Source organism: Falco biarmicus, chromosome 4 (assembly GCF_023638135.1).
Source record: "Falco biarmicus isolate bFalBia1 chromosome 4, bFalBia1.pri, whole genome shotgun sequence".
In the NCBI taxonomy this organism is placed as follows: Eukaryota; Metazoa; Chordata; class Aves; order Falconiformes; family Falconidae; genus Falco; species Falco biarmicus.
The window spans coordinates 82809008-82828450 of NC_079291.1; the positions used below are offsets into that span (position 1 = coordinate 82809008).

The 19443-nt window shown below is 58.5% G+C and overlaps 1 protein-coding gene across 1 annotated transcript; it reads left to right on the forward strand.

Moving 5' to 3' along the window:
- Positions 1 to 583: 583 nt before the first annotated feature.
- LFNG (LFNG O-fucosylpeptide 3-beta-N-acetylglucosaminyltransferase) lies at positions 584 to 10841 on the forward strand. Its single transcript, XM_056335156.1, has 8 exons — positions 584 to 1025; positions 8177 to 8225; positions 9144 to 9243; positions 9387 to 9540; positions 9644 to 9729; positions 10017 to 10182; positions 10405 to 10490; positions 10578 to 10841. Exons 1-8 carry the CDS (start codon positions 624 to 626, stop codon positions 10642 to 10644), a joined length of 1110 nt encoding a protein of 369 aa, XP_056191131.1. The 5' UTR covers positions 584 to 623; the 3' UTR covers positions 10645 to 10841.
- Positions 10842 to 19443: the final 8602 nt, after the last annotated feature.

Below are 19443 nucleotides of genomic sequence, written 5' to 3' on the forward strand. Positions count from 1 at the left end.
AGGTCTGGGAGCGTCTCTGGGTGTCCCAGAGCAGGGATGGGAACAGACCACCCAGCACCCCGCTCCCAGCTTTACCCACCGAACTGGAGCTTGGTGGAGGCGAGAGGAGTGCTGTGGTTTCTCGGGAGTTTGGGTTGGGGTTTTGGAATCACGCTTGGCCTCGACCGATGGGAAAGTGCCTGGAGTTTGGTCAGGCTGGTCAGCTTTCCTGGCAACCTCTGGGACACGGCTGGGAGCAAGCCTCGGTGCAGGGCTCTGGGAAATGACAGCTCGGGGTGAGCGGGAGGGGAACGAGCCCGTTGCTGCGGCTGGAGCAGGGAGCGATGCTCCCGGCGCGGCGGGGGCGGCAGGGACCCGCGTTACCCCCCCCCGCACGCTGCCCCACGGCCCCCCCCCGGGCCTGGACGGGAGGGAGGGCGGCCGGGCACCGGCGGGGGGGAGCGGGGCCGGGCAGGGGCCGGGGGCGGGCAGGACGCGTGTGGGGGGCTGGCGGGGGGGCCGGGCTCGGGCTGCCCACGCCCCGCGTGGGGGCGGCCCCGGGCTCGTCCCTCCCCGGGCGGGGCGGGCGCCGTTTAAAGGCGGCGGCGCGGCGGGGGCCGGCGGCGGCGCGGCGAGGAGTGAGGATGCTGAAGAGCTGCGGGAGGAAGCTGCTCCTGTCCCTCGTGGGCTCCATGTTCACCTGCCTCCTGGTGCTCATGGTGGAGCCGCCGGGGAGGCCGGGGCTGGCACGGGGGGAGGCCGGCGGGGCGCAGCGGGCGCTGCAGAGCCTGGGGGCGGCGGCGGCGGCGGCGGCGGCCCCCCCGGAGGCGCAGGGTCCCCCCGGCCTCCGCAGCTTCGCCGACTACTTCGGGCGGCTGAGCCGAGCCCGGCGGGAGGTGCCCGCCGCCCCGCCGAGCCCCCCGCGGCCGCCGGCCGAGGACATCTCCCCCCGCGATGTCTTCATCGCCGTCAAGACCACCAAGAAGTTCCACAAGGCGCGGCTGGAGCTGCTGCTGGACACCTGGATCTCCCGCAATCGCGACATGGTAAGAGGCCGGGGCCGCCGGCGGGTGCCAGCCGGCCCGTCGCGGGGGCCCGCGGGGTGCGTGACCCGGCACGTGCCGCCGCCTCTTACCGCCGCCGCCCCCCTCCCTCCTGTGTCGCCGGTGTTCCGACGGTGGCCGAGCTGTTGTGGCGCTTTCGGGGCAGAGGTGTGTGTGAAATGCAGCGTTGGCAGGGTGAGGGGGGGGGCTGGATGATGGGGGGAGCCTGAGCCGGGCTTCTCGCACGCAGCATCCCCCGGAGCCTTTGGGTCCCACCAGGAGCGCCCCCCGCTGCAGGGCTTGCCCCGAGTTGCTTCCCGCGGGGGAAACTGAGGCACGGTGCAGGGATGCTTCCCGGCCCGCTGGGGCGGCAGCCTTGCGGGTGCTCTCCGGGGCTGCGGGTGAGGTTTAGCAGGGCCCCGCGAGGTGCCCCCCACGGGGTTGCCCGGAGGACATCCAGTTTTAGTAGCCCAGGGCTGGGAGAGCATTGGGATGTGCTGAGGCTCCTGGTCCCTTTGCCAGGAACTGGGCAGGACTGAAGTGGCTGGGGGCTCTTGCAGGTCTGCTCTGGCTCACCCTTGCCAGGGCAGTTCCAGCCAGTCCCAATTCCTGACCTTCCTGATGTCCTGCCCAGAGCCCTGGCAGTCTATTACTCTGTCCTTCAAGTACTGAGGCAAAATTGAAAAGGAGAAAAAAAAAAAAAAGCTGCTTCCTTAGGAAATTTGCCTTGCCATCTGCTCCTAAGATGCTTTTTTCTATCCTTAGACAGCTTCCCAAGTAAGCTATGCCTGGTCCTAACCTTTTCATCCTACTGTCTTCACGTGTTTCCTCCTGGTCTGGAATCGTGTTTCTCGCTTGCAAACTTTTTTTTTTTAAATCTGGCATGGCAGAGGAGGGAGGTGAAGGGGGTGGTGGGTGTCAACCTGCCCCTGCCTCCTTCACCTGCGTCTGCAGGACCCTGTGGGGTCTTGGGTCCTGCAACTTACCCCAGGCATTATCTGGCTATTTTTTTTTTCTGCTGTGAATCTTGTCTTTTTTTTTTTTTTTTTTCTCAGGTCTGCTGGGCTTGGCAGTGGCTCTGCTGTTTCTCCCTGGTACAGTTGTTTAATGGAAACCTCTTTTATGCTCTGCTGTCACTGCGAGGGGGTGGCGAGTGGTGGTGGGGAAAACGCTCTTTGAGCACCTACAGATGATCCTGGGAATGGCTGCTCTTTTTTTTTTTTCCCTCCCTCTTGTGAGCTCCGGCTTTCTTCTAGGTTTTTTTTTGTTGTGCTTCGTTTGTCCGTTTGGATTCCCAGAGACCCGAGGCTCGGCTCTCACGCTGTCCCCCTGGGCAAGCTAACAAAGCCCCTTTTCTCCTGGCGCAGAGAAAAGGCTTCGCAGCCTCTTGTGTGGCACTTTCCATGGGAACGGGGGAGCCGGAGCTGGCTGTGTCCAGGTCAGGTTGCCTAGAGATGGGGGCCATGAAGCCAGGGGGGCTGCAGCCCAGCGAGGTGCCCGCCTGACAAGCCAAGGCGCTGAGTGACGGCTCTTGTACAGCACTTGAGGACAAGGAGCTGCCGAGAGAGCTGGATGCGGCACAGACTCCTGCGGAGCAAAGCGAGGGCTGTGGAGGGACACGTGGAGGCAGAGGGGATGAAGCCACGCTGCTGGTGGCCATCGGCTTTGGTCTTCCCATGCTGACCTGCCCACTGTCTCTGGGAAGCTTTGGGGCACCCTGGGCTTCCCTGGATTTGGCACCAAGTTGGGTCGCTTGCCTGCGGAGTGCAGGGTTGGTGCTGTGGGGCTCCTTTCCCTTGCTTCCCTGTCCTAGGGGGCTGTGCAGTTCCTGCATCCTCTTCTTGCCTGGCCCCATGGTTTCTGCCCCGGGAGGGTGGTTTGGTGACTGCGGGGTGCTCGCTGCCTCTGCTCAAACGCCTCTCTTGGTCTGAGTCAGGCCTGACTGCTCATCCTGCCTCTCTTGCTCCTGTTTCACTACTGGTGCTCAGGCACGTGTGCTGCCTCGCAGACAAGGGGGAGTTCCTGCCCAAGGGGTGGGAGTCCCCCATGCCATGTCTCTCCTTCCTCTGATCCTCTTCTCACATCAAACCCCAACAACCCTCTTGGCTGTTCCTTAGCCAGGCAGCTCTCTGGGCAAGAGGGATGCAGACCCTGGTGAGAAGGGGTTAAATTCAGCAGGTAACTCCAGGCTGGACCCTGGCTGATAGGGGGGATAGCCATTGTGTCCTTCCTTGGCTGCTCTTTGTTCTGCCCACTATAGTCCCTGTTTCCTGCCCTCTGTCCCCTCCGAGACACTGCAAAGGGCACCCCCTTCTCCTTCCTGCTTCTCCCTGCACGGGGAGGGCAGATCCTTGCTCCCTTCTAAATCGGCTCCTTGGGTTGCACAATCCAGGCCAGACAAGCTGCTGTTAGAGGAGAGTTGTGAGTTTTCCCCTCCTTGCTTTGGGGAGAGTTTCCAGCTGTCTCGGTATCCTTAGGATGCTGGAGTGCAGTCTGGGGAAACTTTGTACTGGGGGAAAAAAAAAAAGGGGGGGGGGGGCGGGCGGAGGAAAATGGCCATTAGGCAGAAATCCCGGACAGGAGCAAGTCCAAACCCACTGCTTTCCTGCTGAGTAGGGTGATTTGCAGTGGCAGAGTTGCATAAGAAACATCCCTGTCCCGGGGCACCCCGGGGGCGGCTGGGCACGGGGGCCTGGGCTGGGATCCTGGGCTGGGATCCGGTGCGGTAATTGCAGGCTTTGAAAAATTCCTTCTCTGGGGGCAGAGGGAATAGGGTTGCCTTCTGGAGAGCGTGCTCTGGTGATGGTGGCTCCCAGATTTCTCTAGCACCTTGGCCAGGGTCCCCAGCCCCAGGGTGGCTGTGATGGAGTGTGGCAGCACAGTGTCCCACCTGGGCTCCCACTGGAGTGGCTGGGACTGGGGGGGCTGCTCATCCCAAACCAGCTCTGCAGTGCGGCCGGCTCCCCCCGGCCCTGGGCTGTGCACCAGGGCCTGCTGAGCACTGCTGAACTCACCTCATGTGTGAAAGGTCCCTCCCTGCTGCCCCCTGGGCAGCCTGTGGGGTTTGGTTTGGGGGTGGGCACCCATTAATTGCCTGCCCCCAATGGTGTCACTGTCCTGGTCCATAAAAGCTGCAGAGCTGGTGAGCGGCGTGCGTGGAGCACCAGGCGGGAGGGTGGGGGACCCTACCCACACAATAAGCTCATTGTTTGCGAGGAGGTTATTAAAAAATTATAGCATTTAAAATTACAGTGGAAGATTCTTCCTCTTGCCGAAAGGAATGGGGGGAGGAAAGGCCTGCGGCCTTGCAAGCCCCTTCCCCGCCTCTGCGGGTCCCAGCACAGACTCACACACACGCAACCCCCAGCATCACCCCCAGCCTGGGGAGAGCCACAGCTGCGTGGGCGCGGGGATGCTGCCATTGAGGGGATGCTGCTATCACTTTGCTCCCAACCTGTTGAAGCAGGGTGGGGATTTCCCCTCCTACCCCCAAAGGCTGGAGGGAAAACTGCTGCAGGGGACACAAAGCCCTGCTCCAGCAGCACCCTTGCCTCCCCCTGAAGCCCCTTGCACAGATGGAGGTCCAGCCCACCCCACCCCCTCCCAGCACCTCTTTGCTGCCTCCTTCCCCCTGTACCCAACCAAGGTGACTGCTTCCCCCTTGTCCGTGGGGTGGAAGGGGGTACAGCCCCCCCGGGTGCTGGTAGGTGGGTGCTGGGGTGCTCCATCCTCTCCTGACACTGGGAAGTGAGACTTGGCATGGGGGCAGGATTTGTCCTCCTTGGAGCCATGGGGGTGCCTGCCTGGGGTTCCTCTTTTTGGCAGGTGAAGGTGGGGATGACAGCAGGGTCTGCTGAAGGTGTGTCACCCTGGGAAGCTGGCTGGGCCAGGCTGTGGCAGGGTGACCCCGGCGTGGCCCCAGCTGGTGGGATGCCTTGCGCAGCACCCAGCCATGAGCACCCCACGAGCTCTGTCGGTGGAGGGGGAAATGAGTCACCGCAAAAGGAGAAATGAAGGGGAGGGCAGAAAACAAAATAAGAAAAAAAGAAATGGGCCCTGCCCAAGGGTGAGGAGGAGGTGGGGGGCTGCCGGCGGCTGGCTGGCTCCTTGCAGGCAGCTGGGGGGGCTGACCCCATTCCGGCTGTAGGGACCCTGGGTGCCTCTCGGTCCCTGCATGTGGAGGCCGCGCATTGTGCAGGCTGTGTGGAGCGGTGGCAGCTATTGTTCGGGAGGGATTTGGCATCCTGTGTTTCTTGAAGCTGCAGTTTTGAGAACAATGAGGTTTCCTGCAGGGGCTGGGGGGGGCAGTGGGCCCTTCCTCTCCTGCACCCCGCAGGAAAAGTTACTGCAGGGGTGGCCAAGAGGTCCTGGCACCCCTCAGTGCCACAGCTGGCATGGGGGCCAAGTGGGAGAGAGGTGGAGAGGGGAGGGTGTAAGGGATTTGGGTGCTTTCTGCCTGGGAGAAGCTGGGAGGGGTGGTGGGGTGGTGGCTGGCCCTGCTGCTGGTGGGTTTGGAGATGATGGTGGCTTAGTAGGTCACAGCTCAGGGATGTTGGCTGCAGGGCCCCATCCCTCTTGCACCGCTGTAACCTGGGCACTGCCCTGATGGCCGCTGCCCCACACTGGGGATGCTGAAGGCTGATCTATGGTTTTTCCTTGTCAAACGGACACTGTTTTCTTGTCCCCTTCCTTCCTTGGCCTTGTACCTCCTCCCAGGCTTGGCTGGTACCTCTGTTCCTCTCCCCTGCAGCCCTGGGTGAGGGAGCCATGCAGGAAGGGTGCAGCTCCCCTTCTAAGAAATGCAGATGAATTGATTAAAAAATAAAGGCTTTAATTTTTTTGTCCTAATTGAACATCGTAGTGGAGCTGGGAGGGAGGTGGAGAACCTGTGGGCCACTGGTAGCCCCTATCAGGTGACTTGCAAGGCTGTGTGCCCCTGTCTTGGTCACCAAGGTGCCACCTGGTCCACCTGTACCAGGAGAATTACTGGGAAGTATGTGGGGAGAGGCTGAGGGGAAGATGCCTCGTTAGGATGAAGCCTTTCGGTGCAGGCGAGTAATAAACAATTGTCCCTGTGGTCTATTTATAGCAGCTGTGCTGGAGGATTAGTTGCGGGGTTATTTTTGGAGCTGCTGAAGGCAGTTGCTGGACGGCGTTTCTGAGCTAATCAAGCAAACATTTTCTGTCTCGCCCGTGCAGGGGCTGTGTCCCCAGCTCCGGCAGGGCTGGAGCCTGGCAGGGATGTGCTGAGGCATCGTGTGTCTTGGGGTGGATGAGAAAGGACTTGTGATGGGGTTGTCTTGGGCATCCCTGGATGGTCTGCTGCCCTGGTTCAGCTGTACCACAACAGCTACCTGACCCCTGAGCACCTGGGGAAATGGGGACCAGCCCCAAGGTGCTGGGTGGACCCTGTGTTGGTTGGGGTGACATCCTCCTCCTCCACGCACAGCACTGACCTGCTCCCACCCCAGCAGTGATGTGTCCCTGGGGCCGTGATGATGATCACGGGCATCCTTGGCCCTGCAGCTGATGGCCTTAGTCCCTGTCCCCCAGCTGTCCCCTCCTTATCGGCAGGTTCCCCCATCCCCTGAGCCTTTGCTCAAGGCATTCCTGACTCCTCCAGGGGCTGAACTCTGTTGGTCCCCAAAAGCTGGGCTGCACGGCAGGCTGTGCATTTGCGATAACTTGCCTTCCCACCTCCTCCATCCTTATATTTTTTCTTCCCCCCCCCCCCCCCCCCGCCCTTTTCTCCTTTTCAAGCCCCAAAGGTCACTTGTAGCCCTGTCCCCAGGAACGTGCCCTCCTCCCCTCCCATTCAGCCTTCCCACAGATCTGGGCTCTCTCCACCAGCCTCCCAGCTCAGGATGGAGCAAACATGGAGCAAACACACGGGCCGGCTGGGTTAACCAGCGCAGCTGTATGCTAATGACCACTGCTGCCCGCTTAACTCTCCTCTGCTGAGTAAAGTCAACCCCCTTATTGTACCCACCTCCACAAACAAACCACAAACCCCCAGCGTGTTCCCGGGGCTGGCGGGCTGTGGGGTGGCACCCAATTTCCAGCTCACTTGTAATTCATCATCCCCAGCACTCAGGCTCCATCGTCCCCCCTCTGCTGCCTCCTGTCTTCCCCCAGCCCTTTTGTCTTTCTTCCTTTGCCCTTTTGTACACGTCTGGTTTTTAATAGGGCTTGGCAGCTGGTTGTGGTTTCTCTCCTCCAGCTTTGTTTGCTGCCCGCTGATTGATGGCAATGCCTTTCCCACCCCCTGCTCTCTCCGGCTTCTCGCCCTTCCCCAAATCCCAGGCCAACAGCAGCACCACCACCCCCCCCCCCCCCCCCCAGCCCCAAATATTCCTTCCCGGGTGGCATATGCCAGGAATTAGCTGTGTAAATAGAGGCGTGCAGCCGGGTGGCAGTGCGGGTGCCCCGGGGAGGAGGCAGGGTGCCCTGCTGGGGTGGGCAGGGAGGGACCGTCCCCTCCTCAGGGCTGGCGAGAGAGAGGCACCCACCGGCACCGGCTCAGCCACGCTGCGGGGGGACAGGGAGCAGAGAGGAGTTGTGGGGGTGTTGTGCAAGTGGCTGGGGATGGCCACGTGCTGTTGACACAGGTGGGGATGTGGTTGGCAGCCAGCACGGCGGGCAAACACACCTGCCTGAGCAGGGAGAGCTGCCAGGCGGCTGCTCTGGCATCCCCGGCCACGCGTGCTGGCCGTGCCAGCTAAAGTCTGAAGTCCCTGCTCAGATCGAGCCAGGCTCTGAACCTGCTCCCTGTCACCTCTCCGTGCACCTGCCTCGTGCTGGGGAATGGCCCTTACATCGCTCAGAATCTCCCTGCCTGCTGCAGCCCCGTGGGAAAGGCGAGAGGGTGGTGCTCAGTGTGGGTGCTGAGAGGGGCTGGTTGCACCCTGGTGAGGCACAGCGTTGCATGCTGTGTCCAGCTGGGATGGCTCAGCACCCATCTTGGTCTGAAGCCGAGTATGTCACAGGGATGCCTGGCTCTCTGGTACCGCTTTGGGTTTTGGTGAGGGGGAAGAAATCACCACCAGCATCCCAGAGGGACTAGTCCCTAGTGCTGCCCAGGCATGTCGTGTCACATTAAGAGCCACGTGGCCTTGGCTCCTTGGCCCTTAGAGGTGCCTCGTCTTCTCTTTCAGACCTTCATCTTCACAGACGGGGAGGATGAGGAGCTGAAGAAGCAAGCACGTGAGTCTGTGGCCCTTGTCCCTTTGCATGTGTGACCTGGCCAGGTCCCCTGAGGAGCCCCCGCCTGGGGACCGTGGGTGGCTTGGAACTTGGCCCTGGAACTCTGACAAAATGGCCAAAACGGCACTGGTTAGACACTGATCTCGGGAGCCCTTGCCATAGGGGCTTGGGCTGAGAATGAGGCAGCTTGTTTCACTGTGCCTAAAGCACCCTCTGCGCAGGAGCCCCACCTGGGGAGGGGTTTGCTTTCCCCTGGTCAGCTCAGTCCACCTCCTGCATGATGCTGCTGGGGAGTGCAGGGGTGAGGGCCTTTGTGTCCCTGGGGCGAGCTGAGCTGGGATTGATGGGCAAGGCAGCCAGGGTTTGATGGGAGCATTTCCCTTGCAGCCCTTCCCCGGGGCCAGGGTCAGCGTGGTCTATTCTCCCGATGCAAATGACTCCTTTTCAGGCTGGGACATGATTGCCTTTGAGCTGGAAAGCAAATAACAGGTGGCCGCTGGAGGGAAAAGGCAGCAGGAGTAGGGCAGGATTTTGGCTATCATGTCCTGGAGCAGCAGCCAGCTGACAGACACCCCCTCGCTCCCAGGGTGGCTGGTGCATGGTCCCGGGCTGGGCAAGGTGATGTACGGATGTATCGTGTAGCACATGGGATACGATTCAACCCTGGTGCATCTGCTGCATCTGCATCCCTTGCTCATCGCTTCCCTTATCTCACATGGACCCAAAAACCATTCCCCCAAAAATTCATTCTTTCCCCAAAATGATGTGGCGTGGAGGCCACCGATCATCAGGGACATTTGTGGGGTTTCCACCCCCCTGGCATACCTGGGGTGTGTGTAGTGAAATGCCACCATTCTAGTGCACGGGGAGGCACGGGATGCCCTGATGCCAGGCTTTGACCCCCGTCTCTTCCTGCAGGAAACGTCATCAACACCAACTGCTCAGCTGCCCACAGCCGCCAGGCCCTGTCCTGCAAGATGGCGGTGGAGTACGACAAGTTCATTGAGTCTGGCAGAAAGTAAGCAGTGCCCGGGGCTGCTGTGGGGGGTGGCAGGGCTGCGAGGGGGGGCACTGCAAGCATTTTTGCATTTTTGGGGCTGTATCTTCAGTGTGGGGTCTGGGCAGCTGCCCTGGCTCGGTGTGACATAGCTGCCACCGCAGGTGGTTCTGCCATGTGGATGATGACAACTACGTGAACGTGCGGACGCTGGTGAAGCTGCTCTCCAGCTACCCCCACACGCAGGACATCTATATTGGGAAGCCCAGCTTGGACCGGCCCATCCAGGCTACGGAGAGGATCAGCGAGAACAAGATGGTGAGGTGGGGGCGAGAGGTTGGGGCTGGCTTAACTTGGGCTGGGGTTTGCTCCCCAGTGGGCAGGAGGAGGTCTCACTGCCGCTGCTTCCCCTCTCTCGCAGCACCCTGTGCATTTCTGGTTTGCCACGGGCGGAGCAGGGTTTTGTATCAGCCGGGGGCTGGCACTGAAGATGAGCCCGTGGGCCAGGTAAGAGTGTTGGCGTTGCTCAACCGTGGGGACTCGTCACGGTCCCAGTGGGGCACAGAGCGGCGACACCTTTGGGGATGGACGTTGGACCGTGTCCCACCACTTTGCTCTTTTTGTCTTGCTGGGGGTGTCTGCAGGGGGCTTGGAAACAAGCTGGGAAGGACTTCAGTTCCTCCTAATTGACTTTTAATTAGAGCTGGGCACAGACTGGGCCCAGCCCTGACCCTGCAGGGTATGCACGTCCCCTGGGCTTTGCTCCTCTGCAGCCCCTTTCTGTCTCCCCGCAGCGGGGGCCACTTCATGAGCACCGCGGAGAAGATCCGCCTGCCCGACGACTGCACCATCGGCTACATCATCGAGTCTGTGCTGGGGGTGAAGCTCATCCGGAGCAACCTCTTCCACTCACACCTGGAGAACCTCCACCAGGTGCCCAAGACAGAGATCCACAAACAGGTATCCCATGTTGTCACCTAAATATCTGGCATCGCAGCTAAGATACCGACTGACACGCGGCCAAACGTCAGCGGAGGGGGAAGGTCCCATCAGCCCGTCCCTGCGGGGTGATGCAGAGTGTGACTGGAGCCTTTGGGAAACGGGGTGAATGTTGCAGCCCCCCGGGCTTGCTCCTGGTGGCCACATCGGCTGCTTGACCCCTTCTGTGCTTCCCCCCCTCAGGTGACACTAAGCTACGGCATGTTTGAAAACAAGCGCAACTCCATCCACATGAAGGGAGCCTTCTCTGTCGAGGAGGACCCATCCAGGTGAGATGGGTGCACCCTGTCCCTCCCGTGCCGGGGTGCCACGGGGCGCCGCTGCCCTGTGCTCAGCCTAGCTCCTCTCCTCCGCAGGTTTCGCTCCGTGCACTGCCTGCTGTACCCCGACACGCCGTGGTGCCCCGCCAACATGGTTTACTAGGAGGCGCGTGTCCCCTTAACCTCGTCCCGAATTTCCCCGGTATCCGACGGGCGTGCGGGACCTGTGTGCGGGTGTGTCAGTCCGGCGGATGGACGGACAGACGTCGTTGCTGTGGTATTGCACAGTGTGTGTGTACTGAAGGCTGCTGTGCGGCCCCGTGTCCCTGCCCGGCTGCCCGCGCCCGCTGCCCGCAGAGGGTCGGGTCCTGAGCACTTAATCCTTGGGCACCCCGCGGCGCTGGTGAGCCCCACGCCATGCGTGGGGAGCGACCGCAGTGCGGGGCTCTGCCTCCCCTGGGCTTGCTTCTCCGCCTCCCCTGGGCTTGCTTCTCCGTTTTTGTTTTATTGTTCCCTTTCAAATGTTAAGTTTTTTGGTATGTGTGCTCCGCCCCCCCCCCCCCCCCCCCCGGCCTCTACCCACCCACCCCGCGGCTCCTGTAAGCCCCATCCTCTCTCCCAGCCCCAAAATCTCAGCAGCAAAGCTCCGGCTCCCGATTCACGTGAAGGGTCATCGATGAGTTTTGCTCCCCGGCTCAGGGGGCAGGCAGGGGAGCCCCCCGGCCATGGTGAGCGCTGCTGCAGGGTGCTGCAAGGCCGCTGGCTGCCCGGCGGCTGCACTGGAAGGAGATGGTGGGGTGGGCTGCGAGCCAGCATTGGCGTTGGCTCTGTTTCCCAGAGCTCCTCCTGCCTGGCTGAACTGTTGCAGGCAGCATTGATCTATGCACTATTTATAGACTTAATGTAAAGCCTTTCTATAAATACGGGGGGCAGGAGGAGGGCTTTCCCGGCACTGTGTACTGGGTCTCCCTTCAGTGCCGCCTCGTGCCTGCTCGCCAGCCGGCAGTGGGTGCGGGCAGGCTGGACACGGGCAGCCCAGCACCTTTGCAAAGCAGCACCTCAAGGTCTGGCCGGGGGCTGTGGGGGTGATGCTCCCCGCTGCCACCGTGGGGCCAGAGCATCCTCCAGCCCTGGCCTGGCTGTGGGTGCTGCTGGGGTGGCCAGAGCACCCAAGAAGTGCCTGGCTGTTGCTCTCGCCCTGCTGGGGAGGATTTAGCTGGAGAGGGAGAAGGACCCTGCATCCCCCTGCGGCCGCCCTGTCTGCTGCCACCAGCCCTGTGCCCTGGGGTAAGCGGGCTGAGCTGGAGCTGAACGTTTCCAACCCGAAGCTGAGTGAAAATAGCCCATAATGGGTGCATTGTAAATATGTTATTGAGCCAGTATTTTTTTTACTGTGCCTTTTTTTTAAGAAAAAAAAACACATTGAGAAATATGTAGATTTTAAAATGCTTTTTATACATTTTCTGTGGATCAGAAAAAAAAAATCCCCGGTCTTTGATAATCTGTTTAAGAAAGAAAAAAAAAATTGCGATGTCTTGTAACTATCACTTACCTTAATTTATATGTTCCAGTATCTGGAACGTCACTCTGTGCTTTTTGTAACTAGGATGTGTTTAAGGCAATAGATGTGGGATGGGGAACCAGCATGGACAGTGTGTTCTCAGGGACTTGAACCCGATTGCTGCCACGGGGTTCCCGTGGGAGCCGTCACCAATAAACCAGCTTTTTTGCTGACCACAGTCACCTGGTCCTGGGCTCTGGCGTGTTGTTATGGATGAGCTGTGCTGAACACCCCTTATTCACCCTGCGGATGTTATCACCTCTAATGAAGTTCTCAGGGATGCATCGAGGAGGGGTTGCGCCTGCATCCCTCACTTTTTCCCACGGGTACCGGGATCCCCTGGCCATTTGCATCCCGGGGGTGAGGGTCCTCTCCTCCTTTCCCTCTCCAAAAGGCTGGGGCATGGCTTGGCGCCTCGGGGCTGGTTTTTCCCAGGCTCCGGGTGGGAGCGGAGGTGGCGGGACGAGGTGCCAGCCGGTTGTTAGCAGGGTGTTGTTAACAGCCAGCCGGCAGGCATGTGCGTGGGAAGGTTGGGGGCTGTGGGGGGCCGAGCCCCTTCCCTCCCAGCCCTCCTTTGGCCCTCTCCGCCACCATTTCGGCTGACACCCAGCACCCACCTGCCAGTAACAAGCTCCAGCTTCCACGGGCTGTGGCAACTGCGTGAGATCTGCTCCCTCACACTCCTAAAACCAGCCCTGTTTGTGCTGCACTGGTACCAGCTTTCACCTGCATCCTCCTCCCCTCGCCTTCCTCCACACCCAGCATCTATGGGTTTTTTTCTTTTTGAGGCACACTTATTTAATTCACAGTTTTGCTTGAACCTCTGGGTTATCAGGGGTTGGCCTTGCTAAAAATACAACCCAGCAGGAAGTCGGCGTGTGCTAAAGCAGCAACCCCTCCTCCCAACACCCGCACACCTTTCAGACAGCCCCCCAAAATCAAAAATCCCCCGAACTCAGCAGCACTTGGGGTGCTGCCAGCAGTGGGTCCTCTGGCTTTGGCCCCAGGAAAATGAATATTGCTCTGACCTGCCCCCCTCCCCCCAAAAAAACAAAAAACAACAATCCATAGGTGGCCAAAAAGCTCCTCAAGGGAGAAAGGGGAGGGTGAGTGGCCATGTTGCCTCCCCCAGCACATGGCTGGGACCAAGGATGGGGTGGTGGGTGGAGGGTTTGGTGCCCCACCGCCCCAGGCGCAGGGTCAGCCAAGGGAAGGGGGTCAGGAAGCTGTGCCACCCACCGCTCGCCCACGCCTTTTCCTATTGCTCACGGGGCTGCGGGTTTGGCAGCGTGGGCACTTCCCGGCAGCGGGGGCCGTCGCTCTGCCTTGCCCCCCCCCCGGTGAAGGATGGGGTGATGCAGCCAGGACAGGGCAGCACCTGTCTCACCCCAGGCAGGGCTGGGTGCAGGGTTGCTGTTTGCAGCAGACCAACTCAAATCTTGCGTGAAGTGCCCACCAAGCTAGTGGGGAGCCAGGGACTGTGGTGTGGGGCTGGGATGCTGCTGCAAGGAGCAGGAGCCCCTTGGCACGGGTGAAGGCTGGGAGGGTGCTGGGCACGGTGCAACACCTGGACAGGCTTATAAAATAAAACCAAATAAAATAAAATCCACCCACTGAGCCTTTGGGAGCAGGGGCAGGCAGAACACTAGCTCTCCAGTTTGTCCCCCACCAGGGTCCTAGCCTCTCCCTCCTCCCTCCCTACTCGTGGGCCGAAAAGTAAATAAATACACACATTAATAAACACAAGGAAAACAAAAGCAAAGCCTGCTGCTCTCCCACACTTGGCAGGCTCGTCAGGCCAGCCTGCTTTCATCTGCACCCTGGTGCTCTTGTGGGACGTCCTGTTTACTCCCGCCAGCTCGCGGCAGATGATAAGGCAGCTGTACCTTTTGGAGAGTGCTGGTGTCTGGCAGTGGCGTGGGGACAAGCCTGGCTTGATGGGGACACTGCTGTTATGCAGGGACCGCTGCTGTTGACACCATTGTGCCAAGGGATGCTCCAGCATCGTGCCCAACCAAAGGCGTTCCCAGTCCCTGGGTGGTTGCAGCATCGAGGGCAGAGAGTAACACACTGTTTTAGTCCTTTTTGTGGCTACCCCACTTCCTTCTTCTTCTTTTTTTTTTTAATTTGCATTTGGGTCATTCGCCATCCTGGACTTTGTGTGAATCTCTGTGTTCCCAGCCCAGCTGCAGCACGGGAGCTTTGTAGCGTGGGGACATCCCACTGGAGAGCTGCTGTCTGCAGTGATGGGATGAACACCCCTCCTGGCACTGACAGCGGCGAGAAATAGTTGAGAGTTGGGGCGGGAGGGGGTGTTGGGAGATGACAAAACTTGTGTGAATCAGCTCCAAGCACCACTTCCAGCCTCTCTGGCCCAGCAAATTGGAATATTTGTGGGAAATGGACATAAAAGCAGCCGAATCACAGGGCCTGAGCAAAGCACACAACATTCCAGCTGCAGCTTTGGTTGTTGCCTGTCCCAGTGCTGGAATGGGAGAGCACTGGGTCCCTGTTGGGGCAGGCACGAGCTACACCCACCACCTCTGTGCAGCTGGAGGCCACTGAATACCCCACTAGCAGCATCTGCCTTGGAGCGAGGGGCTGTGACTTGGTGCTGAGGCGTGCAGGGTAGCCCCTTCAAATGCAGCTCCCAGCCATCACCCACAGCCTCTTTATTTTTTTTCACCTTTCTACTATTTCCCACCCCTGCATCACCCACAGGTGGTTAAAAGAAATACTCCCCAAGTTCTCCAAAGTTTATTTTTCTCTCCTGACTTTTAAGACCAGCCTTGCATTTATCATAAACCAATTCCCTCCCTCCAGCTGCCGCAGAGCTCCCAGCACCCGCTGCTTCTGGTGTGCCTCAGCTGCCCAGCAGGGCCAGCTCTGCTGCAGCCATTTTGCAAGACAAGAGTGGAAGGAGATGAACTGAGCATCTTAAAAGCAGCTGGAAACACTTCCCACGGCACTGCCAGATGAGCGTAGCTGTGGCATCACCCAACAGCCCCATTCCCAACCCCTTCTTCCTCCGTGGTGGATGTGTGCCCTCTCCATCCCCCCCAACCCAGGCTGTCGAGGGCAGGGGACTGAAAGCAGCAGTGACACCGCACAGCAAAGCAGTGGCACTGCGGTGGTGAGCACCGGCTGATGCTCCAGCTATGTCACATCAGCCTGGTGAGCCCCCCTGTTATTTAGGGGGGCACAGGATTGGCTGTTTAGTTTGAAACCCCTTGGGGAGCCAGGGGCCATGCTGGCTCCCCGCCTGAGCAGCCCATCCAGTGACCCAGAGCAGCCACGTTTGGTGCAGATCATGAGTGACCGAGTGATTTATGGGGTGCAAACGTCAGGTCCCATGGCGTTTTGCTGGTGGGAAGAGGAAGCGGGTGGGAGAAGGGCTCCAGCACCAGCATCTGCAACACCTCACAGTGAGAAAGGAGCTGTACTTCCACCCACTCCCCTCCAAGGACCGGGGAGGGATTTAAAAAATTCCCTGAGCAGGGATTTTTGCTGAGATCATGGTGAGAAACAGTGCCTGCTCCAGGCAAAGTCGTTCTTGCCTGCAGAGCCAAGGCAAACAGCCCTGCGGTCCTGCCTGCAGCAACAGAAGCATCAGCCACAGAAGGAAAAGTCCTTCTGCTCCTGCCACCATCCATACCCTCTCCACCGCGCAATGGCACAAGCGCACAGCAGTGTGACCCGCTATTCCTATACAGGACTTGGGGCTGCAGCTGGACTGGAGCATCTCTCCCCTCGAGCCTCCTGTGGCTGCCTCCATTTGCAAACCCTTCCGACTGCCAAGAGCAGGACTTCAGCATCCCCATGCGGTCAGACAGATCAGAGTCTCCCTGTTCAAGCCTTTTTTCCGAGCTGGTGGGCCAGCGGATGCTCGCCCTGCATGGGATGGCCATGGCCTCCTGAAAGCAGAGGTGGTTTGGCAAAGCGGGAGGGGGAGATGGGGTCATTCCTTGGGGGCAAGGGTGCTTCAGAAGGGGCTAGACAAGATGAGATGCAATTTCAGCTGCCTGCTGCCTTCCCAGACACATGGGGAGTCCGAGTCCCGACAGGACCCTCCCCAAGGACAGCCATGAATCCAGCTCTCAAGTGCACCCGATGGCAGAAGCTGGGCACATCCAGCCTCAGCAGGCACAGCAGATGCTGCATGCACAGTACCACGTTCAGCAGAAAACACTGCCTGCAGCACGGGCCCTTTCCCACCCCAAGGGGCGACAGGAGATGGGGCACGTAGCCAGTAACTGCATCCCAGCGAGCACGCCGCGGCCACCAGCTCTGCCTGCCGGTTTTCCATCTGCCAGCCCCCGACAGCTCCCAGAGGCAACGCTCCTGTTCGCACAGCTCAGCGCACAGCTCAGCACACGCAGGAACAAATACGTTTGAAAGCATCTCCCCAGGGCATCCCTCCCTGCCTTATCTTCTAGGACAGAGATCTAACAGACCACTACTGAAGGCTGATCAGAAGGCAAGGTTTCTTCAAACACATACTTTGCCCTCCCCTCTCTTTCCCCCCAGCTCTGCATTGCTCAGGAGAGCCCTGCCCTGCTGCTGCTGCTGGAAAAGGGAGCGGTGCAGCAGGCTGAGCGAAGCCTGCGGCTGCTGGGCATGGCTGGCCAGAAAGCACTGGGAACGGGCACTGGGCAGGTGGCCTTTGCATGTTCCCATCCTTGGTGGGAACCCATAAACCTGGTAAAATATTTACGTGCTATCTCTGATGGTGGCTTTATTTTCTTTCATGCCATCAGATTCCCTTGACTGCTCCAAGCCCTTTGCACCAGAGAGCAGGTTTAATCATCTCACATCAGGGTTCCTCCTTTAAGTGGACAAAAAAATAGAGGGGAGGCAAATCGGTCAGTTATTAGTGAAGGGAGGAAAACTGGTGTCTGTTGAGATGCACAGCCATGAGGGTGAAAGGCACAGCAAGCAGTCCTCTGTGGTCCGGCACTGCACTGATGGGCAAGACTCAAGAGCATGGGTGTGGGTTCCAGCCATACAAACACCACACAGCACTTAAAAAAAATTTACAGCATTAACAAAGACAGTTAAATCATTGCTTAGACTACTCCGTCCTTCCAAGGGGACAGGACATACCTGGGCACATATACTCTGATGGGGAGCAGGGCAGGACCAGCGGCACCGAGGAGGTGCCAAGGAGCCCAGCTCAGGTCGCAGGGCTGCAAGATGTGGTCTCCTCTCAGTGGTCTTCAGGCTGGCTCTGCCACTATAGCAGTGACATCCAGGACCGTCAGCCTGGTCCTTACAGCACCGCTGGGTAGTACAGGAGCTTTCTGTTTTAACCTGCAATCGGATCAAGAGCAATCAGCACAGCTGGAGCTATCTGCTGTCACCAAACCCCTTCCCACCCCCCAGTTCTTTCCTCTTCCCCCAGAAGACCCATCCACCTGCACGAGGAGCTGCTCTGCTCCTCCCAGCCCTCGTTCTAGGGGTCAAGTTCACATGCATGGTTATCCAGCAGCAGGAGATGCTGTTTGGCTTTACTGGGGTTTGGTGGTGGTGAGCTTCCCAAAGACCCACAGCTGGCCCAGGATGGAATGAGGTCAGGGCCAAGAACAGCGCAGGAGTGGGGCAGGAGACCAGCCCCTCGGTTTGACTGGCAGGATCGGGCAGAAAAGAGATTGAGAGGATTACAGGGAGGTAACGGCTTTAGTTCACTGCTTGACAGAGATGCGGTAGAGCGGGCCCGTGATCAGAGAACAGCACAATCAAAGAAGTAAAAAGGAAGCCACGACAGCCTGGGGCTGAGCCAAGAAAGATGAGCCCACGCCGAGCTGCACCGGCTCCCCCGGCTCCCCATGCGATGCTACCGAAGGCACGTACATACGTTTCATCACGTACATACGTTCCATCACCTCCCGAAGAGGGACACCCTCGCAGCGGCTCAGCGGGTGTACCCTCCTGCACCGGTCTTCCACACTCGTACTTCTGCTGGTGAAAATGAACCGCTTGCGTGTGCTGCTGCTCCAGTGCAGCATAAGCAGAGGGGGCCTGGGGGGTACCACCGGCATAGTGTGCGGGGTGGCCATCTCCACGGGCTGATGGATGCATCCCTCTGCTGCTCCAGCATCTTCTGCAGCAGTGCCTGTAGCCCCCCGAGGCCGCCGGTACGAGGACAGCCCTGCAGCAGGTACCAGTCTGGCTCTGTGCCCCCATCCAGGCTCGCCCCTGCCAACCCTCCCAGGCCCCCAGCTCCAGACCTTGTTGGGGAGGGGGGAAGGGGGATAAGCCACGTTTCTAAAGCATGATGAGCACAGCTTCCCCTGGCGGAAACATCCACATCAATCCTTTTTCTTCAGAGGTTCTTTTGAAGCTGTCCAATTCAATTACAACAGCCCAGTCTTCAAATGGGATTAGAAATCCCCAAGCCTGATTTTGAGCAGCCACCAGATCAGGCAGAGACCTACACGCCAAGGAAGAAAGCAGCCCTGCCGCTACCTGCGCACACCTCACCGCACATAGCAGCACTGACACCAATAATTTGATTTCTGTAGTACTGGGCACTCACCTTCCTACTCCTTCCACCCTCTACTAGCTGTTAGACTTCACGGCTCCAGCACCCATCCTCACTTCACAGACCTACCACAAGGTATGAAAGGTAACAAAAATTCAGGCAGGTTTATGAGCAAGGAGAGGGCAAGAGAGAAAATAACAATCAATAAATAGGAAGAGTGGTTTTAAATCATTTATTTTTAAAACATGAAACCCAAGCTGAATAGAAACCACAGAAATTACATTTAGGTTTTTTGTTTAGTATTTGCAAACCAAAAAGTTACAGTAAAAAATAGCTACATTACAATCAATAGAACTACAGAATTAAAAGTAAAGATACAAAAATGGGCTCAATCCTCTTTAATCCTCACAATTTAAAAACATTTTGGGTAAGTGCAGGAACACTTGACAGAAACTAGCAGGTCTGAAGTTTTAAAAAAAAATTATATATATTTATATATTATATATGTATATAAAGTGGTATGATATACAACCATTATGGTTAAGAAGAAAAAACAGAAAAGTTACAGAAAGGCCAGGTACATGTTCACCATTAGGTTTCTGTGCACAGTGTCCAAGAAAATAAACTTCCCTCTGAATGATGTGAATAAAAGTCATGGGGCCTCCCGTTAACAAGGGACCTGAGGCACACGACGTAACGGCTGGGCAGCTGGACCTAATGCGGAGGACAATGAAAGAAATGAAGCTTTTCTGGGACTTCAGTGGCCTGTGGGCAGAGGCCACCGGAGAAGTCTTGGTGTGAGATTAGAGGAGGAACTGGAAGGAAGGAGCTGGGAATTGCATAGTGAGGAGCATTGTGGTATCAAATATGCAGAGCACCTAAGAGCTTCATGCTACAGTTATCCTCTTTAGGAAAGAAGT